Source organism: Podarcis tiliguerta, assembly GCF_965153285.1.
Source record: "Podarcis tiliguerta genome assembly, chromosome: 5".
Taxonomy (NCBI): Eukaryota; Metazoa; Chordata; class Lepidosauria; order Squamata; family Lacertidae; genus Podarcis; species Podarcis tiliguerta.
In genome coordinates, this window is record NC_139538.1 from 96986551 (window position 1) to 97014011 (window position 27461).

Consider the following 27461-nt stretch of genomic DNA (forward strand, 5'->3'; position numbering starts at 1 on the left):
TTTTGTTTGACGATGACCTACCACGGAAAGCAGCATTGGGCCACACATGCTATAATGGCCTTTTTATAGAAGGCACTCTCTCTGGAGGTGTAGATGTAGGATTTGGGCTGGCCCAAGCTTATTGTGATATGGAAAAGATAGTCATGGGGAGGCATTGACTAAAGCTTATTCATGTGGCATTGGTTCCGGCCAACCTAAATCTTAAGATCTTCACCTTTTTTAAAAAGTAGAGAAAGAGTGGAATGGAAATTCAAAACAGGAGTATATCTTATTCAGTGTTCCATTCTTTTCTTTGTCACCACCCCACTGCCTCAGTTACTACTAGGTTGGGGCTTTTCGGCACTAACCGCAAACAGATTTATACCACTCACAGATGTTCTGGGAAGAGAATTGTTAACAAACCAATAAAATTTCAAGTAATTTTATTAAAATCAAAAACCAAGTACAGTCTTTTTTATGCATCCTATCAGGGTTGTGCACTGAAGCGAAGTTGCGGAGCACCTCTGGACAAGAAGTTTCATGTCAAAAGTCTTCTGCTCTGCTAATTAATAGGAAACTATTTTTCATGTATAATTATGCGTATCAATCAAAGGCACGTAATAATATTGCTCAGCTAAAATACTAAAGGGAAGAAACCTTTTGCCATCCAACACTTATTAATTTTCACAGCTTAGGCCAATGAAATAAAGAGTATCGCAACCAGCCAAGTCTTACGCTTGACAGGAGGTTGTACTGTGCCGTAATGCACAGGACTATCTTTTCATACAACCATTCGGAATATATCCCTGGTACAACGCAGATTAATATCAATCTAGTAGGACAGAAAATAATGTATCAGTGCGTCCTACCATATTTGACGTATGAAACATTATCCATAAAAGATCGCAAGACATTGAAATCTAAGCATTCCAATGGCTTTAAACTTACTTTTATTTAACATATGAAACCAGTAATATACATTAAAAATGCTGCAATTTTACAGCTTCGTCTATAATGGACTATTCGGTTATCCATTTTTCTCCATGCAGTGTCCTTTAGCACTGCCAACTGATAAAAACTGAATATCCAATTCCTATCTTCCTCAAGAGCAATGATTCAGCATTTCTTATCTGAAGAGATCTATTGCTTCCGTAAAACCTTCATGCGGTGTATTTTAACACTGCTACTTGATACAAACTGAGTATCTGATTCCTGTCTTCCTACAGCAATGATTCAACATTTCTTACTTATCCGAAGAGACCTATTGCTTCCCCAAAATCTGATTCATTACAAAACAAGACTTCAGTACGTAAATTATACATAACAGCAATGAAAATGCCATCTAGTTGTCTATGATATAACACATTTCTTTTCTTCTTCTTTGTTGTTGTTGGCAGCCATCTGTCTCGGGAGGTATGTGGGAGTGAAAGTGGAAGTTGCAGCGCGTGCTGTGGCTGTGGCAACCGATACGGGAGGGACATAATTTGTTGCAGCTGGCCGAGATGAAGGCACCCACTGGTGCTGCTGCTGCAGATACACCTGGGTGCTGCTCCTCCCGGAGGTCGTTCCTCTTGCTATGGTTACATAGCCTGACGGTCTGTCTTCACGATAAGAGATCAGATATGCAGGATAAATCTGAGGCTTCTCAAATATGACAAAAATTGACGGGTCTGCCACATCATTCACGCAGCTGTCATAACAGTTGATCATGCCACTGGATTTTTCTGGGGGACGAGTATATGCTGCATTCCCCGCAACAAAATCACCGACCAGAACCTGAGCTACAAACATGGCCTTCACGTTTGCATCCCGTGGGCAGTAGTGGTGGGAATAGGATGCATCTCTGGCAAAGTAGCTCCCTAGGAAGAAGCAAGGGGCAGGGGTTCAAAATGTTAAGTCCATACACATACAGCTGAGTGCTGTTAACAGAGCTGACACAGGTTTGGACAGCTGACACTTTATGCAGCTGAAGACATTTCAAACTACAAGCATTTTTGATAAGTCTTTGGGAAAAAGTTAAAACCAAAAGGAAATTAAATGAAAGCTTTCCCTGTATGGAGCAATTAAAAACATAGACACTAGAAGTACTTGGTACTCCATGCAGTAATAGTCCCCAGATTTTAATGAATATTTTAACATTGAATTAATAGATTTGTAAGCTGCCTTGATATGGTTTGAGATGGTATATAAAATAAGGTGATATCTAAACAAGCCATACTCAGAGTAGATCCATTCCCAGTCAGGGAATGTGTGAGGTGGGTCCCCGCCAGGGACGGAGGTGCAAAATCAGCCAAAAATATGTCCATAAATAAAAATATGGTGTGTGTGAGGTGGGTCCCCGCCAGGGACGGAGGTGCAAAATCAGCCAAAAATATGTCCATAAATAAAAATATTTATTATTGCTTCATAGGAAAAGGTTTTAAATAGAGGGTGAATTGAATAAGGGGGGGTTGGAGGAGAGGCAGAAAGAAGAGATAATTTGTCCCTGGCTGGGGGCGCAATCTGGATGGTTCTGCCAGGGGCGCAAGATCACCTAGCTATGGCTCTGTCTCAAAGAATGAAAACAATGAAGTTATTTGATTCCTTTGGTTTCCATGGGTCTATTCCGAGTACAACTAATGTTAGATTATCACCCATTTTAAATAAAGTGAATAAAAATACTAGTTGAAATTAGTCAGCTGGGCCAGTCCATGGTCAATGGCAACTGTATAGTAAAATATCTGAGCATTATGTGCTATATTTTAATATGAGGGAAATCATCGCATGAAGTGCTGAGCGAGTCCCTTCCATAACTCAATATACTGACAGATCCAACCCAATCCTGCGGCTGAATAAGCAGATTTTGTGCTGGCCTAGGTTGAAATTCTCACTCATCCAGGAAGCTCACTAAAGGACCAGGGGCCGGACGTCACACTTACTCCACGGTTGTAGCGAGGATCCAAATGGCTAACAGCCATGTACCTGCCACAGTAGCTCACTGGTTACTTCAAGACTGGATGGCTGAACTGCCCTGGACGTGATGCAGAAGCAGCAGCAGCACAACCGCTGGTCGAAGGAGACCTTGTCAGCATCTAAGCCCTGTGCTCAGAGATCTGTGCTGCTGGCCACTTTGCTACTGGGCCAAGTTCAAGGTGTTGCTCTTAGTATATAAAGCCCTGAACAACTTGGGACTAGACTACCTATGAGCTTGCCTCACCCCATACCTGCCCACTCAATGGCTTCTAGAGGTGAAACTGGCATTACTACGGGTGCCACATAGTGGTCATTCTGCACTGATAAGAGCGTGGTTGCCTATTGGGCACTTTTTTCAGGGCCTGCTAAAAAGCTTTCTTGTTTAGACAAACCTACCCAGATGCTTAGAAAGTTCAGGTAATTTAAATCTGTTCTAGTATTTTAACTTTTGCATATTTTATAGTATGGTTGTGATTTTTTCTTGATTTTACAGTTTTATTTTTAGTAAAACATTTTCAGGCTTTTTACAATCAAGCGGTGTATAAATTTTATTTTAAAAAAAATGTACAGCCACCTGGCTTCTTGGAAGGATAGGATACTAAAAAAGTATTTTTGAAAGGCATTGTGAAGTGCAGCGATGAGCTTGTTAAAGAAATCCTGGAATCTTCCTTTACACCACTGTTGGGGACTGTGAGTGCTGACTTCAATCAACTCACTAGGGGACATTTAAACAGAATCCCTGGAGCATGAGGCGGTAGAACAAGTCTGTGTCAGTCAGAGCCTTGAACAGACTACGGTTTTTTTCTCACATAAAAGCTATGAAAACCACATCTGATTGATAGGCGGCACTTTCCAACATACAGTTCCCAGAAGTATCCATTGGAATACTAAGTGCGAACGGTCCGTTAACTGATTTGCCTCACGTGCAGCCCACTATTCTAGTTCTGCATCTGACTGATTTTATTTTATAGAGGATGAGATCAAACTATGAAAAATAGTAAAATCAAAGTATATAAAAATGAGGTGACTCTCGTTTAAATCCTGCATTTGTTTCAAGGCACCTCACACCACCAGCCAGGAGACTAAACAATGGCTGTCCCAAGGGCAGCTCATCAGTCTCATGGTTGAACAGAGATAAGAACCAATCGTCTCAGTATGTTGTCCTTTCCACAAGGAACTGAGTGTGCCAAAACAGGAAGCTCTCCCACTGCATCCTCACAACATCCATGTCAAGGGAGGTGAGGCCAATGACTGGGCCAAGGCTGAAACATGTAAGCTGGGTGGAAAGAAGATGAACAGTACAACCCTCAACGTGTCTCTTCTTACATTTTAGAGTGTAAACGTCTCTGGGCAGGGACCTGTCTTGTGCAACTCTACATGTCTTCTCAGAGCAACTTACTCCTATGTAAGAGCTTACAGGATTTGAATCTTCTTCTAGGAAGGGCTGGTGCTATGCTGTTTTTATAGTAATTACTTGTATAGTTTTAATATATTGGGGGGGGGGAGGGAAAGAAATATTTCAGTGCCTAATTGTTTCCCTCCCTAGGCTTTTAGCTGTTCTTATTTTTATCTGTAAGCCACTAAGAATCCCTGTCAGGGGAAAAGGTGGGGTATAAATTATAATGTAATGTAATGTAATAATATCATATCATATTTTAAAACCAACAATGGGGCACATTGAACTCACAATTTAAGCACTTTTAAAACCCACTTGTTTCAGTGAGAAAGACTGGTGTGTGCTAAGTGCCCCTGAAACCAATGGGACTTCACACCAGGTGGCGCCAGATGTTGCTCAGCTACAGGTCCTAAGGGATGGCTCAGCCACCTGCTTTGCCATGGCACCTGAACAGGTCACAGGGCTCCCAGCCCCCACTGATGAAAGGGAGTTCAATTGGAAGAGAGGTGAAGTCAGCACTCACATCACTCTCCTCTTTGTTTTTGGGGTGGAGGGTGAACTGTACGTTGACATACCTGGCCATCACAACTCCAAAATCTGCTCTTTCAGATTTTAATTTCCTCAACTTTCACATCACAGTCAGGAACAGATTCCTAAGGGAAATCATCATTGATCGAAAAAACATCCTTTCAAATGGGAAATACCCTTGTTTATCTCTCTTCCCTGGAAACTCCTGAAGCTTTTTAATTTCGGTTTTTAGCAGGGGCGGTGGCTTCTATAGTGAGCTTGCTGGTATCTTATTTAACACTCTACATACCTTTTCCAAAGGCTGTCCCATTGGTTCCACAGATTCTCCAATCAAAGTTGTCACTGCAGATGGCCTCCAAGCTAGAAGGATTAGTCCCATGGAACAGAAGTCTCTCATCCACTGTCTTTCCCCCATTTTTCTTCTTCATCTGTTCTTTTTGCCTAGAATGAAACAAACGTTTCTCACTTCCTGTTGAAGTTTAGGCAGCAACCATTGCCCTCTGCTGGAGTGATGGGCAAAATCTGCCCCTTGAATTTGGATCAAATGAGATTTGAAGGATTCCTAAACACTCTGGGAGTTTCCAGCTGGCACAGCTGGCCAGTTTCTATCAATGCCCTGGTCTCTCTGTGAAAGGTAGATGAGTCAAGCAGCAATCGCTCCTCAGGGCCATCTTCACCAGTTTAGTAGGGGAGATGACCAGAACAAATGGAAAGTGCCAAGGAAGTCCAGCTGAACATAGGCAAGAGCTCAGTACTGAGCTACCACAACGAGAGTAGACAGTACTTTGTTCATTTATTTTTTACACAACAAATGTCTCCCCCATAAATACTTGACTGTAATACAATGACACTTTCACATATGTGTTTCATTCTGCCAGCAATATGAAAAGATTAGCATTTGTGGTACAGTTTACAAATCCCACCCTGCATTGTTATTATCATCTGCATTATTATCCCCATCATGACCTAGGAAAGTGTCAGCCCAGAGACGTCCTTGATGGGCATTGTGTCAATAACCTCACATGACGGACGCACTGGTGTCAGACTGCGTGAAATGAAATGGCAAATGCTTGTGGAAACAGATTCTGAATTCTATGCCACATTCTGTGCTTTTCTTGCTTCTAGGGAACCACAGCACTGGAACTACATTTACTCTAAAGCAAGTGACTTACGTTTTATTGTTTACAGTGTGCCCATGTCTAGAACCAGGATTAGTGAGTTATCCAGTTTTGTCCTCAAAGCTTTTTTTTTTTTTTTTCCCCCAAGAAGGTGAAGGTGCTAAGATTTAGGAGTCCATGCCAAACTTCATATGATGCAGGCAAAGTTATCAGCACCAACGAGGTTGTACACATGAGCTGCATGAACAACCTGACTATAGTTGGACTATTGTAGTTAAAAAGAACAGAAGCAGTTAAAGTTTTAAGCTTCGCCCCTCTGCTGTTTGCCATTCAAAATTTAATTTCCCAAGTTGAGAGATGAAGATTTTGAATGAGCCACGCGGGAGAGAAATTGTTGAATACTTTAAAACTCCTGATCATATGCTGCTTTTCAGTGATTAATCAGTGATTAAACATCTGGTTTGCACTGTTGACTAGGATAATGTGATAAAATAGAAACAAACCATTGGAAGATTTGCCAAAGGGACGGATTCTGAATTCTTTTTATTTTATCGATGGCATAATTGCTCATTGTCTTTTGAAAAAGAGTCTCAATCTTAGTATATTCAGGAGACGTCTTGATGACTTCAACAGCCTAAAATGAAAGGTATCACAATGTGTTGAATGTATTCCCATGGCCCCAGAGAAAACTGACTGCATTCAATTTTTAAAAATTGTTATATTAAACAGTTATACAATATACAAAATCCTAATGTGATACACAATATCATTTAATATGTCAGTGGTTCCCAGTTTCCCACCCATCAATCAGCTGACAAGTGCTGAATATCTTGGCAAACCACAGAAATCTTCACTAAGAAATCCTCTACACCCTGAAGGTCTTGCTCCTTGTCAGTCACTGTTAGTTCAGATCCCGCAAGTGTGTATGTTTGCATTTGTCATTTTACTAAAGAAAAATGTAAAAAGATCTTTCTAGACATAGACGGCATTAATGACATGTACAAGTGTCAGCCTAGAAAAATTATATCCTTTCCTGCAGTGAATCAGTTACCTTGTACCCAATTGCAGGCAGTGCTGATTTATCCCAGGTGTTTGGATAGTCTGTGAATGGAGTAGACGCTGGAGCCTGATTTGTGTGGCTGGAGGGAAGAGAGAGAACATATTTGACTGCAGCTTCTTTTTCTCTAAATGCAGCAGCTCCTCATGGCTGCTGCCACTTGCAATAAGAAACTGTTTTATCTGTAAACATGACAGCCGACGTTATGTTTGATTTGTATATTCCTCTTTTTCACAATACAGTGGTACCTCCAGTTGCGCACGGGATCCGTTCCGGAGCTCCGGTCGGATCCCGAGGAATTTGCAACCAGAGGTGCCTGTTCTGTGCAAGCGTGTGGCGCAGTAGAGCACTTCTGTGCATGTGTGCAGGGTGAGACCCGGAAAAATACTTCCGGGTTTGCCACGTTCACATCCTGAAGGATATGCAACCAGAGGTACCACTGTACTCACTTATCACAAGTAATACATTTTGTCTTTAGCTGCAGGTGATTCCCCTGCTCATCAATACTTGTACAAGTCATACCTCGGGTTGAAGTAGCTTCAGGTTGAGTGTTTTCAGGTTACGCTCTGCGGTGACCCAGAAGTAACGGAACACATTACTTCCGGGTTTTGCTGCTCATGCACGTGCAGACGCGGGTTGTGTTTGCTTCAGGATGCGAACGGTGCTCCGGAACGGATCCCGTTCGCATCCAGAGGTACCACTGTATATAGGAAATTTCCCATACTGAATGTTGTGTTGTATGTCAAGCAGTTGAGGGAGGGAGGGAGGGAGGGAGGGAGGAAGAAAGACAGAAAGAAAAGCGAGAGAAAGAGAAAGAGAGAGAGACAGAGAGAGAATGAGAGAGAGAGAGAGAGAGAGAGAGAGAGAGAAGGTGCAATGCTAACACACAAGGATTTGTGGTTGTGTGGGGGCAGCCTGTCTCATTCAGGGTTCTTTATTTACCTCACTGGAACTATGTATCCACCATTCTCACATGTCTCATTCCAGGGACATCTTACCAAATCCTAGTTTGAGAAACTAGGCTCTAATCATCGCCTGGCACCATGGTCAGAAACCACACAAGCCAAACACTCTATGGTAGCATAAGGGGGCTAAAAACAAGACAGCACATTTTCCCAAAGTGTGTAATGAAATTATTCAGTCTCTCTGGGGTATAAGCACAGATAGATATAATTTCATACGCTGGATAGTCTGCTTTTTAAAGCAAAAGATGATAAAAATGTTGACTTTATACCCCTTCTTTGTCTTTACATCTTCAGAGGAAACAAACTTGGGGCGTCTCCGAACCTCTCTCTGGGTTTGATACTGCAAGTTTCTCTGTTTCATATCTTGAAAAAGAGGACACATGTTTTAATCCAGCAAGTCAGAGAACACAAGCCAACTTTCTGTTTTCCCAACAGTAAAGGGTGAAGCAGAGCAGCTGTTCTTTGGCCACCAAAAGCCAACTAAAAAGTCTTACACCTCCAAGGGAATTTGAGAGCAGAATGGCAGATTCTCTGCGCACCCTTGCAATTCTTCCTTTATGTATCATTTCTAAGCTTTAAGTGGGTATTTTCATAGTCAGCATTAAATGTTACGATGGAATACAAAGGTCTCTTAGATGCTATGGAATTCTGGGAAACCTTGAATATACTGCAGGCCATTGTAGTTACAGTACCTTTAAAGCTGATCTCGTATTGCTGGGAGCCAGCTTTGAACTGGACACTGCCCTCTGGAACTGCTAGAAATAAATTCTCCAAATCATCAGAACCTAAACTGGATTCCTGGAGTTGTCCACCCTGTAAAGGAAAAATGTGAAATGTGACAAGGAAAGCCACATGAAAGTCATTAGGATCAGCACAGCCAAGTGTTTTCCCAATTTAAAATGAAATGCTTATGTAATACCACTGGCATGCAAATACAAACACTGCTAAAACAGCTTACTGGATGCACATTAGTGCAAATGAAAATGAATCAAAGTACTGAAACTGACTTTAGAACTTGGAAACCAAGCCTTATGAGGAACAGTTGAGGGAGTTGGGTATGTTTAGCCTGGAAAAGAGGAGATTGGGAGGAGATATGGTAGGCATCTTCAAATATCTAAAGGGCTATCACATGTAGGAAGGAGCATGCTTGTTTTCACCCGCTCTGCAGAGGAGGACTCAAACCAATGCATTCAAATTACAAAAAAGGAAATACCAACTCAACATCAGGAAGAACTTTCTGACAGTAAGAGCTGTTCAGCAGTGGAACAGACTCCCAGGAGAGATGGTGGACTCTCCTTCCCTGGAGCTTTTTAAGCAGAGGTTGGGTGGCCATCGGTCATGGATGCTTCAGCTGAGATTCCTGCATTGCAGGGGGCTGGACTAGAGGACCCTTGGGGTCCCTTCCAACTCTACAATTCTATGATTTCTATAATACATCAGGAGTAGAGAACCTGTTTCCGCCAGAGAACTGCATTTCTTTCTGGGCATTATATGCCACTTGTGGATGAGAGTCCGAGGCAAGAGTGAGCAAACAGGAGGATTCAATGTTACCTTTGTACAGTAGAATAGTTTCTACACATACCCCACCCCTCTATCCTCCATCAAGGAATGCAAGAAAGATTATCAGAATTCAAATACACTCAAGGAATGTGCAAAGCAAGACCAGTGAGGCCTGGGCAGAGTCCCAAGAAGAAGAGGCCAGGAGGAGCACATTCAGCCCTCAGGCCTCCCACCCATTAACACAAGATGCATCTGGATAGCAGGCAAAAGACTATTCACACCACAAGAGCTTTGCTTTTTCCAGCCACCCATAAAAAGTATATTTTCCAGCAGACTCTTATGTTCTTAAGCGACACAATTTTGGCAGATCAGGAAATGGGAAACAGCAATAATCGGAGAAAGGGGTTTGGGCTCAGGAGTGTCAAATGTTGGCAATTCTTACCATGGTCTAAGTGCAGGAATGTCAAAATTCCCTCCTTTCCAGAATAGCTCGTAAGTGGTATGGGCTCTCCATAAACCTCATATCTTACTCCTGCATGTTTACCTTTGACTATGAAGCCTCCCAGAGAGAGAGAGAGAGAGGGGTGTGTGTATGTGTGTGTGTATAAAATAAATTTATAAATTGAACCTTATCTTCAATGAAAAGAATCTACTGTGTTGTAAAAATGAAAGTAGGGATCATTTAAATACAACTGCCCTAGATGCACTCAGTGCTTTTATAGTGAAATCCTCAAATAAAAGTTATCTTGCAACAACAAATGGAATATACTGACAGCCCAGCTGTACAATTCTAAACATTATTGTTGGGAAGGAAACCCAGTTAAGCACAGTGGGACATAGGATTAGAGTGCAAAGGAGCATTTTTGCATGAGTTGTTGGGGGGGTCACTTATGATACCAAACAAATAGGAGCCTGGATCAAATGTTACTTTGTCTTCATTGTTTGCAAAAACTGGAGACTCTTAATGGGCTTGAGATTTCTCTCCAAGTAGCAATGTCTGAACAGGTCCAGAGACCCTGGCAGCAGGCATTCTGCACAATACCAGAAACAAACAGAATTCATACTGACCTGTGTCCCATATTCAGTCCACTGGCCCAGTTCATTCTTCCAGTACCAAAGCCACTTTGTTGTCATTACAAACTTAGGAGGTTTGGTGACAGATGATGGGGTGGACAGACGTCGAACAAGGGACATAGAAGTGGTCATGGTGCTGAAATCGATGTATTCTGGATCTGAAATACTATGCGAATGTGCAAGAGGGAACATGTCTAATTGTAAATGGGTACCAACTTTACAGATACAATACTGCACATTCTAATTAGACAATTAATGATCTTCCAATATATATTATCATCATACCTTCCAACACCCAAGTTTTCTGCCATGATGGAACTGGCATGGAGAAGACAAAGGTAAGCCCATGGGGATATGCTCTTTATTTCCTGACCATTAGGACTGGAAATATTCTGAATAAGTTATTTTGTGAACAAGAAGGTGTGGATCTGAACTTATTTCTGTGGTTTATTAGACCATGGCAAAACGAGACGGTTGACATTAATTCTAAGACAGGAGACCCTCCACGTTGAACCATTTTTGAACCCTGATACCAGCCTGTTCTCAAAACTATCCTAAAGGCATTATATTATTTATTAAATTTGTGTACCGCCCTATACCCATAGATCTCAGGGCAGTTCACAACATTCAGGAAATGCCTCATGCCATAAAATTAAGTTCCCAAGTACAGTCTACCTCCCACTTGAATAGGAGGCTATCAAGACAAAGGCAAGGAACAGACAAAAAGATGACAAGGCTCAGCTAATCATTTACTAAGATCACAGTTTTTCACGTTAAAGCAAAACACCAGAGTGGGAAGCAAACAAGATGGCCAGTTTTAGTCATTTTCTCCTTAAGAAATTAAGAGTTCTTCCAAACTCTTAATTTGCAAGATGGAGATGGACAAGGTGAAAAATGAGCAGAATTTACTCATTTGAAAGCCCCTCCCTTCCCTATTAAAAGGCATTAGCTAAAAATATTACTAAAACTTTCCTGTACCCAGTAGCTATTTTAGCTCCTATTCCAGCTCCAAAGAGAAGAACTCATTTTTTCTCAGTACTCTCAAGAACAGCACACACCCACTCTGCCTTAAGGATAGGTATATTCTTCCCTTTCCATTTCTTGCTCTTAGTATGGGTCCTGCTAGCAAAACGGTCACACCTACGTTTCTGTAGGCTTTTTAAAATAATCTTTCACTTTTCATAACAAGGCGTGGGTATTGTAGGAGTTGCTGCCTGCTTAAATTGTAATTTTTTGGTCTTTAGCAGCATTTATATATTCTGTCACTGCTATTTCATATTTCTTTATTTCTTTATTCCTTTGGTGTGAGATATTCTTGTGGGCATTAAGGTTATGGGTTAACACATATTCATAACAAACACGTCATAATTCCAGCAAAAGTTCCTAAACTTCTCTGTAGTACCGAATTTCTTGCTCTATAAGACTCACTTTTTCCCTCCTAAAAAGTAAGGGGAAATGTATGTGCGTCTTATTGGAGCGAATGCAGGCCCCGCAGCTATCACAGAAGCCAGAACAGCAAGAGGGATTGCTGCTTTCACTGCGCAGCGATCCCTCTTGCTGTTCTGGCTTCTAGGATTCAGAATATATTTTTTTCAAGCAAGCAATAACGAACATTTCCCCAAGGCTTCATTCCATCTGTTCATGAACTGGGGAGGGGAAAGAGAACTTTTGGAGCTGGTACAGTGAGGGGGGAAAGTATTTGATCCCCTGCTAAATTTGCCCGTTTGCCCTCTGACGAAGAAATGACCAGTCCATAATTTGAATGGTAGGTTTATTGTAGCTGTGAGAGACAGAATAACAACAGGAAAACCCCAGAAACCCAGAAGACAAAAGTCAGAGATTGATGTGCATTATAGTGAGTGAAATAAGTATTTGATCCCCTATCAACCAGCCAGATGTCAGGCTACCTGGTATCTTCACTGTATGTAAAGAGCTGAGATTAGAAGCACCTGCTGTAAGGGAGAGGTCTTACCTGTAATCCCAGCTCGTTCGCTTGTACCTGTACAAAAGACACCTGTCGATAGAAGCAATCAATCCAGCAGATTCCAAAGTAGCCACCATGACCAAGACCAAAGAGCTGTCCAAGGATGTCAGGGACAAGGCTGGACTGGGCTACAAGACTATTGCCAAGCAGCTTGGTGAGAATATGGTGCAACAATTCGCAAATGGAAGAAACACAAAATAACTGTCAACCTCCCTCAGTCTGGGGCTCCATGCAAGATCTCATCTCGTGAAGCAGCCCAGAACTACACCGGGGGAACTTGTCAGTGATCTCAGGGCAGCTGGGACCATAGTCACCATGAAAACAACTGGTAACACACTACACCATGAAGGACTGAGATCTTGCAGGGTCCACAAGATCCCCTTGCTCAAGACCGCACATGTACAGGCCCGTCTTCAGTTTGCCAATGCACATGTGAATGACCCAGAGGAGAACTGGGTGAAAGTGTTGTGGTCAGATGAGACCAAAATTGAGCTCTTTGGCATCAACTCAACTTGCAGTGTTGGGAGGAGGAAGAATGCTGCCTACGACCCCAGAACACCACCCCCACCGTCAAACATGGAGGGGGACATATTATGCTTTGGGGGGGGTGTTTCTCTGCTAAGGGGACAGGACACCTTCACCGCATTGAAGGGACGATGTATCATCAAATCTTGGGTGAGCACCTCCTTTCCTCAGCCAGGGAATTGAAAATGGGTCGAGGATGGGTATTCCAGCATGACAATGACCCAAAACACACGGCCAAGGCAACAAAGGAGTGGCTCAAGAAGAAGCACATTAAGGTCCTGGAGTGGCCTAGCCAGTCTCCAGACCTAAATCCCATCGAAAATCTGTGGAGGGAGCTGAAGGTTCGAGTAGCTACACATCAGCCTCGAAATCTTACTGACTTGGAGAGGATCTGCAAAGAGGAATGGGACAAAATACCTCCCGAGATGTGTGCAAACCTGGTGGCCACCTACAAGAAACGTCTGATCTCTGTAATTGCCAACAAGGGCTTTGCCACCAAGTGCTAAGTCATCTTTTGCAAAGGGATCAAATACTTATTTCACTCATTATAATGCACATCAATCTCAGACTTTTGTCTTCTGGGTTTCTTCCTGTTGTTATTCCGTCTCTCACAGCTACAATAAACCTACCATTCAAATTATGGACTGGTCATTTCTTTGTCAGAGGGCAAACGGGCAAATTTAGCAGGGGATCAAATACTTTCCCCCCTCACTGTAGATAGCTTCCTTCCAAGCCACTCACCCTCAGCGAGAGACTCTTTTTCCCTTCATCGCACCCCCTTTTTGGGGGTGGGTGGGGAGTGTTTCCAGGCAAGCCCCCCTCCCCACTCCTCCTCCATTGCAGCAACTGCCCACTCAGCTTAAGCATGTCTGTGGGACCAGCTGACTGGCAGAGGTCTGCACATATCTGTGGAATACCAAGACCAGCTTTATACCTGGTAATACTTGGGTCAGAATAAGCTTTTTCTATTTCCTCTCTTCGGGGCAAATCCTTCCAACCATTTGCAGTCTGTACCTGCCATCGATAAGGCATATCGTAATGAATCATGTTACAGTTAGCTGTAAAGAGAACAAGCAAAAGTGAGTCACAGGTTGCTTCAACTGATATGCAAGGTGAGAAAACAAAACTAATCAGAGTCCAACTTCTGCATGCCTGTAAAACATTGTATGTTTTAAATCTTCCTTAACAAAATGCTGAAAGTGGCTAACACAGCTGCTATTAAAAGCCATAAAAAGCCAAATTATGCTAAAATGAGAGAAACATATGAGCAAACAATCAGAATCAGCAAGAGCAGGGATGACAAATTGAGTAAAATACTGGGTATTTTATCCAGGTAAACCCCACCCCACATAATCGATCACAAGACGTGGCACACACAAATGAAGGAGATGGAAAGCTGATGAAGGACCTGTGGCAGAAGCAGAGAAGAGAAGCTCTCGTCGGGGGGGGGGGGGGAGGATGGGGGGAGCAAGGGAAGTTCCCAGGCGAGAGCTGGGAGGGTTCACCTTTCTCTGTGGGGGACTAGTTAAGATTTATCTGCAAAAGAGGACATTGTATTTTCACTTTCTTTTTAATGCTTTTGTTTAGCATAAACAAACAAACCATTTTTTATTGTAATGTATTATGAAAAAAGTATCAAAATGTGTATTATAGGTTAAGATACATATACATTTATTTTTTTAGTAAATGCATACAAAATATATTTTGTAAAAAAAGTGAATTTATATGTATTCTTATTTTTGACATTGACTTTTTGGCATTGATGTGGGAACAGAACAGCAGACTTACAAATGAGCATGTGAACTGATGCAGAGCAGAAGGTCTGGACACAGATCCAACCCTTGTTTATTTTTGTAAGAAATGCCACAGTGTGGATGCCACTATATAGAAACTCTTACCGTTTTATTTGAGGAAATAACAGAATATCAAGCAGAGCCTCTCCGCCCCCCTTTCTCAGGGAACAGGGCAGAGTATCAGAGCAGAGTCAAAGAACATTCATGGTCTGAATGACAAGGCACCACTGTCCTGAACTGGAAGCAAGACTTGAGTCAAGACTCAAAAGCAAACAAGTGACTTAAACTTAGGGCTATACGTTCCTTCCATCTCACACTGATCACAGCCATCTAGCCAAGGATGGTAGTTAGACAGATTCTTATCTGAGGAAGATGCACTACAACCAGAGCTGGTAAAGAGGTGCTCCTAGTCCCCGCTGCCAGTGAAGATCAGGCAGCAAGACAGGGCCAGGAAGCAGCTGCTTCAGGAGGCTGATCTCATCCATGACAAGCAAAAACACGGATTCCTCATTCCTAAGGCAGCCTGCCATCAGCCGTTAGGTCTTGCTCAGGTTAAGCTTCCACTGAATAGCCCGTAACAGTACCCGGTCACTCGTTCAATGGCAGCATCACTACTCAATTAAGATAAAAATAAAAAATAGGGTGGGCAGCCCAGACTTACACCCCAGGGAGGTCACTTCAGTGCTGCTAACACAGCAGTCTGACTTAACCCCCCCCCCCCCGGCACACACTCCACTGAGCCTTGAGGCAGACAGATGCCAACAACATTTACAAATCAATACCTGGCATATCCTTTCATCAGACAAATAATATGACTATCAAATGTGATGGTTGGGGGAGCAGAGAGCTCCAGCCCCCTCCCCGTCCCAACATTCCAGTTTCTTTGACACCCTCACTCCTCATTCTGATACACTGGATCCTGTTGCTGCACCCAAGGCCATTTCTTGAGTGGGCAAATGGGGCAGGTGGAAGCAATGTAAGCAAAGTTGGCAAAGCAAATGAAAGCATTATTACTCCTGGGGAAGGCCTAAATGGAAAACTGGCCTTGGACTTGCCTGTTGGGACTTACTTTTATTTTTGCAGAACCGCCAGACATAGAAAAGACATATCTCATCACTTTTCTCCTTCTCTGCGTTCTGAGGTGGTTTAGTGGCTTTGACACCTGTAAAAGATGGACGGGGGGAGAAATAAAGGAACATAATCTTTAGTAAACCTTGCTTAAGAAGAATCACGTGATAAAGCATGCAAAGAGGTATCAAATATGTGCCTTGCTTGGAAGGCAACTATGCTCACCACTATACCTTGTTTGGATTTCTTAGTTTATTGTTATATGTATTTTATAAAAATTCTGAATAAAAAAATTCATTTTTTGAAAAAGCCACACACTTCTCTGAAGTCTCTCAGCCCCACTCACCTCACAGAGTGTTTGTTATGGGGGAGGAAGGGAAAGGAGAATGTGAGCCGCTTTGAGACTCCTTAAAGGGAGTGATAAAGCGGGATATCAAATCCAAATCCAAACACCGACAAAGAGCAGCCAGCAACACTGTCAGTTCAGGATAAGGCTAATGCAAATTAGGAGTACAGGGAATCAACCCTAAATTATGCTACAAGGCACAATGCATTGTTCCTAATTTTAAGACTGACAGTGTGGTCCACCACAATCTTACCTGAAGTGGGCATGGCACCAGGGGCACCTTTTTCTCCGCCCCCCCCCCCCCGGGAACTGTGTTGGGGTTGGGTGAGTGAGGGATCCCAAACAGAATTAAATCAGCATCAGCATCAAACTAGTTTGAATAATTCTTTGAGAGGCAACAACAGCTACGATGTAGAGTGGGTTTTCTGGATCCCTGTGTATGCCTAGAAAGGGATTCTCCCCCCCCCCCCCTTTATGGTCTGTGTCTGTCTGTTCCCTTGCATATCTCAGAGACACTGCGTAGATGAAAAGCCTCACTTTGTGCCTTCTCTGTCCGGCCCTGGTACGGAAAGATCCCTAAGCTTAGCTGATGTCATGACCCCCTAATCTAACTATAAACTTCCCATGTTTATTGCCACGGACTAGAAGAATGTTAAGTGCACTCTTATAATCCCTGCGTAAGACATCCCTATCTATCTTAGGTTGTTATCTTAGGTTGTTATGTTCTTGTGCTCTCTCCCTCTGTATCTATATTGATGCGTATGTTCTATGTATGTAATATGTGCGACGTTTGAACGTTACCCACGTTGCCCACTGCATCCAATCAGCACCTAGCATATATGGTGCAACTGACCCAATATACAATAAAAGGGACACTCTTAGCCTCCGGCTTTGAGACGCCTCCCAGATGCACACCTCCGACTCTGCTGCCAGTTATTTCCAACCCAACACTACATTGTTATAAAACTGATATAAGTTAGTATAATTAATAAATTTTAAAATTATATACTGCCCTTCATCCGAAGATCACAGAGCAGTCTACAATATAAAAACACAAAAATACAAAGCATAAAGCAAACAAAAACAATACCCACCCCTCGCCACACAGAGAGTTTAAAAGCCATAGCTTGTTTAATTAGCCAAAGGTCAGGAGAAGAGGAATGTTTTTGCCTGGCGCCTGAAGATATGCAACGAAGGTGCCAGGCCAGGCATTCCACAAGGAGGCCCGTCTCATATTGCTGCCCTCCAGGTCTCTTGCCAAGGAGGTAACCAGGAGGCTTGCAGGGTCTGGGTCAGTTCACATACAGCAGTAGTTTATTGTGTGCGAGAGAAAGATATATACCAAATATGTGGTGGCAGCAGCAGTAGTCATATGTAAGTGCTTGCTAGTCCAGAATGGTACCATCCACATGTAACAGGGACACATCGGCAGGCTTTGAGAACCCACCACTGCCACCATTATGCAGGGGAGAACGGAGGACTCATAGAATGCTGGATGGGGTTGGTGGAAAAGATTAAAGTAGAGCAAAGCATGGCTCTCATATATTATTTATTTGTGCAGCCAAACCCATTACAATGGCTGTCTGACAAAATTGGAGCAGTAGCACTCAGCACTGTAACATACTGTGGCAGTTTGTGTATGCAATCTACGCTGTTTGTGGGATATATTACAGTGGTACCTGGGGCTACATATGCTTCAGGTTACAGACTCTGCTAACACAGAAATATTACCTCGGGTTAAGAACTTTGCTTTAGGATGAGAACAGAAATTGTGCGGCGGCAGTGGGAGGCCCCATTAGCTAAAGTGGTGCTTCAGGTTAAGAACAGTTTCAGGTTAAGAACAGACCTCCAGAACTGTACCTCGGTTCTCGAATGTAATCTGTTCTGGAAGACCATTTGACTTCCGAGGTGCGTTAGAAAATGGAAGCCATTATAGTCATGCCTTGGATCTCGAACGTTTTGGCTCCTGAGCGCCACGAACCCGGAAGAGAGTGTTTCAGTTTGCAAACATTATTTGGAACCGGAATGTCCAATGCGGCTTCCGTAGCTTCTGACTGACTGCAGGAGCTTCCTGCAGCCAATCAGAAGCCGCACCTTGGTTTCCAAACATTTTGGAAGTCGAACGGACTTCCGGAATGAATTCTGTTCAACTTCCGAGGTACGACTGTACTTCTGGGTTTTTGGCATTCAAAAACTGAAACGTTTGGCTTCTGAGACACTCAAAAATCGAGGTACCACTGTATATTCTGCCATTCCCCAAATTTATCTGAGTTTATTGGCACATAGCTATGAAAACATCAGCGTTACCCAAATTTCTGGCAACTGCTGAAAAATGTAGTTGGTAATTGATCAATGTAAGTTACGCAGATATTCTATCTCAGGCCTAATTCAATCAACTTGGATCCTTTGCTAAGAAAGTAAATTGGTTCACCTTGGTCAGGGCCCAGGTTGAGGTCCATGAGATTAGGTATGCTAGATGCTTGCTTAAGTCTGGCTTCTCTCGGATTTCCTGCACTTGATTTTTCTCCACTTGATGCAGGTCTTGCAAAATTACCTAAAAGAATAGGAAAGGGCTTCAAGGGATGAGGAGAAATGAGGTCCTTTCACACGCCAGAGTGATGCAAGCCGGACATGATGCCCACAAGCCCCTTCCTATAAATCACTCACCCTTGCGAGGACCCAATTCTCTCGACAGTACAGCAGTTTTGTGTTCGCAGATTGTCTGGATGTTCCAGGCCACTTGATCATCCACTCCTCCTTCGAGCAACAGCTTCAGAGCATTTGGTTGCAAAAGGTTGTGAGACCTCTTGCACTTAGGAAACCTACATTCCCCTCTCAGGAAATACCGGCAAATGTGAAGCTTTGTGCAATTATCTTGCTGGGCACAATTCCCATCCCCTTTATTGTAGAAATTGCATACCTGGAAACAGGAAGTGAAAGTAAGAAACACACAAGAATTTCAATTAATACTGCACTGGTCTGAATTGCATGTAATGTGGCCAAATACACCAGTTTTGATAATATCCTTAGCAGCTGTATCACATACAGAAGCTGAAGACTTCCTGCTTATGGTTGCAAAGATGTATTTTTAAAATGTGTAGACAGTAGGGCCAGGAGATATCTGGTTGTCAGCATCACAGTATTAGGGCTGGGCGATTTCAGCTTTTCAACGCCAGCCAAACATTGTGGTCTGGCGATATGCCGCAATGTTGAAAAAACAAGCTGCATTGGCCTCAGCCTGCAAGGCGCTGGGTGAAATTGCCACAGCCCTCACCGCAGGAGCTGAGGCTGTTTCACCTCAGTGCCTAGTGGGCTGTGGTGCAACACAGCTTGTTTGTACGGCTTAGGTGGGGCATGGGAGGGCTCCTGGTCCCCAGCTGAGTCATCCCCTGTGCTCCCCCTCCTTGTGGGGAGAGCAACGGGGCTCCTTTTTGCGGCTCTGCCAGGGATGGGGAGGGCTCTGTATCCCCAGCAGAGCCATCCCCGCTGCTCCCCCCACTTCTGCGGGAGGCAGTGCTGGGCTCGGTGAGCCCTTAACTGTTCGGCTGAGGGGAGCAGCAATCACACTCTCCTCAGCTGAGCAGATTAAAGATGCAGAGGGGGGAACAAGCTGTATTGGCGCCTCGCCGGTGCACTTTTTCTCCCTCTGCATGGTAGGAGGGCAGAGTGGGATGGCAGTTTCACTCAGTGATATATTGCTTGTGATACTGCCACCTCTCATGAGACCCTCTGCTAGCAACACTCGCTGGACCAAGTCGCTAGCAAAGGGACTAAGCAGTGGTGGTTTCACCAGCGATATACCACTGAGTGAAGCTGTCACTGTGGTCTGCTCCTCATACCGGTCCTGGGCGATATACCCAGACATACATGACACCATACCAGGTAACATTGTGCTATACTGATATATCACGATGTCTGAAGTATGGATGGAGTTATGTAGAGGCATTGGTTGGCTTCAGTTTTTCCCGTGGCATGATTTTTGCATAGCACACCTACACACCATGATTTGCGATGAACTGTCAGGTCGAAAATTCTGAAACCGGTATGGTGATATGAACTTCAAACTGGTTTGGGGCGATATATTGATATATCACCCAGCCCTAGTAGGTAGCATCCAGTGATATTATAGAATATATAGCAGGGAGAGCACAGGGTGATATTTGAAAAACACAGCAAGCATAACTGCAGATCAGCTGAACTCTTCTCTTCAACATGCCAATTTTGCATTTGGAGTTCCCTTCTTCCTATGGAAAAAGTGTTCAAGCAATTAATCAGGCAACAGAAACTCCACATAAGGAAGAAGGCATGTGGCAGGGGTTAGGCTGACAGATTAGTCTGCAATTTGATTACAAGCCCAAACTGTAGTAGCAGCAAGAGGAGGCCTCTTCAAAATTCCAGAGGGAGATAAGACACCTTGTGGCTGAGGACTCGGCCTTCCTCTCTCTTGTGTGTGCCTCTCTCATGGGCCTACAGAGAGCACCCTCTTCAAGGGGCACTGAAGACCATGGAGATTGTTACTGTTTGCTGTGAACATGCTGTTAGTTAGTTATTTCCACAAATTATGGCAAAATATTCTATGTTTGGATATTTGGGCCATCTGATTTTTTCCCTGAAAGAAATGTTATGATCTTGCTGAGTCACAAAAAATACACCAGGCAAAGTTTCAGAAAAGGACAATTAAAATGATCAACAGCATGGAGAGGCTCCACTTGGGCCTTTTCAGTGTAAAGGAGAGTAAAGAGGAGACACAACAGAGCTGCATAAAACGTTGCCTGGTATGGACAGAGAGGACACAGAGGCTTTTCTCCTTCTCCATAACACTAAAACTCATGAACGCCCAAAAACTCTGAGCGTTTGAAGATTTAGGACAAACAAAAGGAAGTGAAGGATATAGGTAACAGGGGAATTTGGTCCTACAAGAAGCAGCGAGGCCAGCAACTTGGAAGGCTTTTACTTACTTTTAAATTTAAATTTCTACACTGTCCTTCTGAGGACCGCACGGTGGTTTTCAATATAAAAACACACACCATGGTAACAAACAAAAACAAGCCTGGGAGTGGCATAACTTTAAGAGAGGATTAGACAGATTCACAGAGGATGGGGCTAGCAAGGGCCGCGAGCCACGATGGCTCTGCTTTGCCTCTTCTGTCAGGGGCAGCATTCCTCCAGATGCTGAGAATTGCAAGTGAGGAGAAAGCTGTTTGGCTGAAGTCCTTCTTCCAGGTTTCCCATAAGCATCTGCTTGGCCACCATGAAAACAGGATGGTGGACTAGATGGCCTGATCTAGAAGGCTCTTCTTATGCTTATAAGTAATGTGTGACCTGTGTCAATGAATTTTGACCATGTTACACATGCACATATTTTGTAGTGAAGGTTCTTGACACATGAGTGGGACAGAAACGCGATTAAACAAATGTGGCTAACCCTGCCTCATCTAACTTCATAATGCAGAAATTCTACAAAAAATTCTTGTCATCATCCATTCTGTTTCCTCACCTTAACCAGTTAAAAAGGCAACCTATAGAAGAGGGCAAACAAATATCTAGGTGATGCTACAGTATATTCATAACTTACATCAGGCCAGAGAAAATGATCATTTTGGAGGAGGAGAACACGCAGTTCATTCTCATTGAGCCCAGAAAGTTCATGAGCCTTCAGGACTTTTCGGTTAGCCTCTGAAAAAACTTCATGAGAATACTTGCATGCCCTGGGATAAAAGTAAAAGGAGAAAAATCATAATCAAGGTATTAGAAATACCTGGGAATATGTATGTGGAGTGAGAGCCTATATATTCCAAGGACCCTTCACTTTTTTGTAGGCTACAAATCCTGAATTTGTACAATAACCTGAGTTCCTTGAAATAATGTACTATTAAAAAAATTGTATTATCTATTCTGTTCTATTGAACACATTTTCCAAATTCTTGCATACTCTACACCAAGGATGGGAAAATTTTGGCCTGTAGATATTTTTGGACTCCCAACAGCCCCAGAAAGCTTGACCAATAGTCAGGAACGATGGGAGTTGTGGGAAAAGGCATCTTAAAGGCCATAGATCCCCTACTTTAAAGTGACCAAGAAACAAAATGCCAAGGTGAGGTAAAACATTTGAAGATCCTCAGCATGGCAAACATCAATAATGGCAGAGAGAATGCTTAGCTTGTGCCACAACCGTGTCCTTGAGTGCCTCCTTTACGTGAATAGTTGCCACTCACTCTTGCAGCTGAAGGCAAAGCACTGCCTGGGGGTCCATTGCGGTGGGGGGGGGGGGAAGAGCCTGCTCTCCACCACTGTGTGGTCAGCACTGCACAAGGTTGCTCCAAAATGCAAATCCCCCTCCTAGATGCACACATCAGTCACCACACTGATAAGGCTGGTAAATTAGTAACCGCACTGAATACCTTCCACCCAATTCTCATGCTGTGAGATTTCAGCCTAAGGTACCATTTCAGTGTCTGCACCTAATGCATTATTCCTGGCAGATTCCAATCCACTGAGTCTACTCTTGGTTCTCCTTTTGGAATCTGATTCAAGGCCCAAACAATCCAGGAGCTGAATTTTTACTCCTAGAAACAAATTCTGCTCAGTGTTTATTCTGAGGAACCGAGGTCAAAGTCTGACTGACAGGACACTTTACAAGAGATTAGTGACGATGGTATTTAAAAGCACAAGCAAACAGCTCAGACTTTAAAAAACCACCTTCTTCATACTGTATCAAGGGACGACTTGTTATAGAATTGCTACAACCTGACTGTTTAGATCAGGTATGGGAAGCCTGTGCTTTTACAGAATGTTGTTAGACTCCAGTTCCTACCATCTCTGACTATTGACCATGCTTGCTGGGGCTGATGGGACTTGGAGTCCCACAACATCTGGGGCACAGGTTCACCAGCCGTGGTTGAACTGCAGGATCTCTCTGCTTTGTCTTTCAACCCCTCAGGCTATGTTGTGTTTTTCTCATTCTAGTCTTAAATTAAGGAAGTGGGGAGGATTTCCCAGCACTTCTTTAGGACAACAGAATGTATGACAGTGCTTGGACGGATCAGCAGAGGGAGACTCATGAAATCTTCCTTGCAGGACTGGTTATATACGTAAAAAAAAAATATGAAAAGGCTTTTGTACAAAGCAAATCAACCCTGGACCAACAATATTATGAGTCACACAAAATCTCCACCTCAGAAAAAATGAGGAAAAATTCATTAACACTGACTACAAGGGCTTGTGTAGTTTGTGCCTTTGAGTTGCACTCATGAAAAAATACAAGTGGGGGGGAAACAGTTGTTACCTAGTAGTCACCCAGACAGCTAAACATCTGTTGCTGGAAGCACATAGGAATTTGAAACTGTATTTGGAATCCCATGCAATGCTGACACTAGAAAATCTGACACTGTTTCCAGTAGTACCAAATTCCTCACGAAATCCTTTGTTTTGCTCTTCATTCATATTATTCTCCTTCTTTGGACTCCATCATTTTAACCTCTTAAGTCACATATACATCCTTAACAGTTTTCCAGATGCACCCCAATGCCTCCCTCCCCCATACCCATTACTTACTGAAAACATATGAGATGTGCTCTTGACTGTATTTGGGTTATTATCATTGTAAAACCTTCTGATGTTAAGACTGTATAAAATTAATTGTTTTCAAATAAAAAGAAAGAAAAAGGGGGGGAAATATGACACCGGTGCCGAAGGACTGGACATCCCTTTCTGCTTCAGGGCAAAATTATCTAAATACAATTCATATAGAATTTACTAGTAGTACTTCTACTGTGGCATATCCAGGGTTCTTATATGTTGCAATTCCGCAGGTGTACATAAAAGTATAGAATGTGGTAGTGGGCAAAGAATTCAGTTCTCTGAGAACTTCACTTTTCATTTCTTCTCTCAAAACCCTCACAAAACTCAGGTGTTCAGCACTTTATAGTTGTTTAGATACTCTTGAAGGAAGTGTGCAGGCCAGTGTTTCTCAAAATTGGGTCGCCAGCTGTTGTTGAACTATATACCCATTATTCCTGATCACACGTCCTGCTAGCTAGGGATGATGGGAGTTGTAGTCAAACAACAGCTGGAGACTCACGTTTGATAAACACTGGTAGGCAATGTCTGCTAAAATCTGAGAAGCCAGAGTTTACTCAGTAAAAAAAAAGTCAGCAATTTGGTGTATCCTCAAAGTTGGAGGATTTTCTTGTCACAAATCAGTTTGCCTAGGCACATTTGTGTTTGTGGTGAGCAAGGAGGGGGACAGACAGACCAAGCCACAAGCTTTCCCTTTGTAAGATGCTGATTTCCCTGCTATTCAGTTTATCCTTGTGCCATAACAACAGATTCTCTCATTCCTTCGCACTCACCATCTGCCACAAGCCGGCCTGAAGCATCTGCCCTTGATGTAGTTCTTGCAGATATGGAGGTTTTCGCACCCCCCACAGCTGTTCCTCAGGCAGAGCCGCACTGGGGTCACAGCCAGCACCTGGCGCAAGGAGTCCCGGGGGACAACCAGAAACTTTTCCCTCCCTGCATCCTGCAGGATCTCCTCTAGCTGGCGCTCAGGCAGCCCCGAGAGCGAGGGGAGCTCACTGAAGCCCAAGCCCCCTCCTTTAGAGCAGAGGATCTTTGTGATGAAACTGCACACAACGGCGTCGGACATGTTCCTTCTCTGATCTGCCTTCCTTTGTACTTAAAAGGCTTGGTTAGTTTCCAGCACAGATTAGGCTCCACCTTTCCCAGCCCAGCTCACACGAGAATCGAAACTTAAGCCAAACGCAGCAGCTCCCTAGCAACTGAGCACCTGTGTAGACTCTGCCCTCCTGTTCCTTCCTGTTAGTTCTGTTTGCCTTCAGTTTCAGTTCTCATGTGACTTGGGGGCTGCAGGATTCACAAATGATGAATCATCAGACTCTCCCAGAAGCTACATGGGTGGTTCTTACCAAGTCTCCATTCAGATGAAGGCAGCTATTTTATAAACATAATTATCAACTATTTTGAATGTTAAATGAAGGGTCAAGTATTAAATGCAGGAGTGCCAAAGCAGAGTACAGTGGTACCTTGGGTTAAGCACTTAATTCGTTCTGCAGGTCCGTTCTTAACCTGAAACTGTTCTTAACCTGAAGCACCACTTTAGATAATGGGGCCTCCTGCTGCCGCCACACAATTTCTGTTCTCATCCTGTAGCAAAGTTCTTAACCCGAGGTACTATTTCTGAGTTGGTGGAGTCTGTAACCTGAAGCGTCTGTAACCCGAGGTACCACTGTACATGTCCAGCCACAAACTCTGTTCAAAACAGGCTTGATTTTACAATTTAAGACATATTTCCATCCACACTAGACATTAAAAGCACCTGCCTCCCACACAAAGAATCCTAGGAATTATGGTTGTTATGGGTGTTGGGAATTGTAGCTCTGTGAGTTCCCTGGATACCATATTTACTTGAATTTAATGCACCCCTTTTTTGGCCAAATTATGTCATGAAAATTAGGGTGCACTTTAGATTTGATGGCGCCAGCAAATACTTTTTTGGTTTCAAGGTTTTGAAATTTGAGGTGTGCATTAGATTCGATGGCCCATTAGCTTCACATAAACACAGTACTTTAAATGTAATGTGTGCATGCAATCTTATTTTGCCTAGTCGGCATCTTCCACCCTCAGGGCTAAACTAAATAGCCCAAACACTTTGATTTATAAAGCACCTTATACTGTACCGCACAACTGATTAGTGACCACGGCATGGCATTATTTTTCAGGATAGAGGATTGTTTCTGAGTGGGTATGGATAAACATTACAAGTTGCAACTCTCAACTATTGTCAAGAGCATTTGACCCCCATTTTAATCTAGTTCCAGAAAGGCATTTACTGGAAGCACTTTCAAATCCCTTGGATTTCAGTAAGGTGCTAAAATCCCTTAACTTGTGGGTGGCTTGATCTCATCATTATAGCACTGTTGGCTCTCATTATCTACAGAAGATATTTAATATTTTAAAGAAACATAAATGGTTAGAAAGGAGAACACCATGGGGGGGGGGAGAAGAGTTAAGCACTTTTAACTTTCTGAGATTTAAGTACAGGATTAACTCTTAGTAACACCCATCTCCCCACCTTTTCCTCCAAGGAGTTTCAGATGATGCGCTTGGTCCTCAGGCTCCTCCTCACCGCCCTGTGATCGTTGGGTGAAGGGGGGGCATATAAATTTTAATAATAACATCAGGTGAGGCTGAGCCGCACAGCTGGGTGGGGATCTGGCCTCCCAAGTCCTACCCCAAACCACCTTTATTTAGTGTTAAGACAATAAGCGTTTTCAATAAAGCAAGAGACCCGTCAGGCATCTGGTATGGCCAGGGCCGGATTTATGTATATGCTAAACAAACTATAGCTTAGGGTTCCACTCTCTTGGGGCCCCCCAAAGAACTTAAGGGGGGGCCTGGATGTGCATTTCCAAAATATAAGATAAAAAACAAAATAAAGCCTCCATCCAGCAAGAGTGTTGTGTGGGCTCCTAGGATGTGAGTCCTGGGCCCCGCCTGCCTTTCCCTTCCCCGGGTCCGGCGCATGACCACGATGGCACCGCCCCGAGAGAACTTTCTCCGCCGTCCTTGTTGCGCCCCCCGGAGCCCCTCACCTGGCTCGGCAGCGGCCCTTGAGGTTGAGCTTGCAGAGGTGGAGCTGCGCGCAGCCGGGACACTCCTTGCGCACGCAGAGGCGCAGCGGGGAGACGGCCAGCACCCAAGTGGCGGGCCCTTCCGCGCGCACCAGAAACCTCTCCGGGCCCGCCGCCTCCAGGATCTGGCGCAGCTGCTCCTCGGGGAGCTCCAGCTGCTGCCCCAGCGCGGCTCGCTCCAGGCGGCCCCCGTGCGCGCACAGCAGCTTGGCCAGGAAGCCCGACACCGCCGGGTCCGACATGCTCGCCCCAGCCCGCCGCGCCGCTCTGCGCGAGGAAACGAAAGCGAAGGCAGCCGCCGGGCGGGGCCGGCCCGCTCCGCCCCAGGGAGGCGGAGACCCGCGGGGAGAGCGCACGTGGGGACGCGGGCCGGGGCCAGCGCCTTGGCTGCGCTCTGGCGGGCCCTCGGGCTGCTCCCAGGCGGCCAACTGGCGAGCGCGGCGCTTCTCAAACTTTGTTCTCTGGGCCCCCCTCTCAGCATCCCCATTTGCGAGGGCCGGGCCTGCCTTTTTACCGCTAAGAAA

The 27461-nt window shown here is 44.0% G+C and overlaps 1 protein-coding gene and 1 long non-coding RNA gene across 3 annotated transcripts in view; one reads left to right on the forward strand and one right to left on the reverse strand.

Moving 5' to 3' along the window:
* Window positions 1–405: 405 nt before the first annotated feature.
* LOC310677653 (protein mono-ADP-ribosyltransferase PARP12-like) lies at window positions 406–27303 on the reverse strand. 2 transcript variants are annotated; one of them, XM_083440759.1, is made up of 14 exons: window positions 25263–27218; window positions 24637–25183; window positions 21861–21993; window positions 18953–19205; window positions 18717–18839; window positions 15941–16033; window positions 14013–14136; window positions 10564–10735; window positions 8688–8808; window positions 8265–8358; window positions 7025–7112; window positions 6477–6607; window positions 5145–5296; window positions 406–1838 (listed from the first exon to the last, which is right to left on the reverse strand). In XM_083440759.1, the coding sequence occupies exons 2-14, from the start codon at window positions 24930–24932 to the stop codon at window positions 1330–1332; spliced, it is 2289 nt and encodes a 762-aa protein (XP_083296885.1). In that variant the 5' UTR covers window positions 24933–25183; window positions 25263–27218; the 3' UTR covers window positions 406–1329. The 2 variants fall into 2 exon arrangements, with proteins under 2 accessions (XP_083296885.1, XP_083296886.1); XM_083440760.1 differs by lacking the exon at window positions 24637–25183 and having other exon boundaries at window positions 26899–27303.
* LOC310677770 overlaps window positions 17953–27461 on the forward strand; it is a 204218-nt gene continuing 194709 nt past the window's right edge. The window contains exon 1 of the long non-coding RNA XR_014511431.1: window positions 17953–18101. This is a non-coding gene — a long non-coding RNA (uncharacterized lncRNA). The remainder of the gene's footprint in view (window positions 18102–27461) is intronic.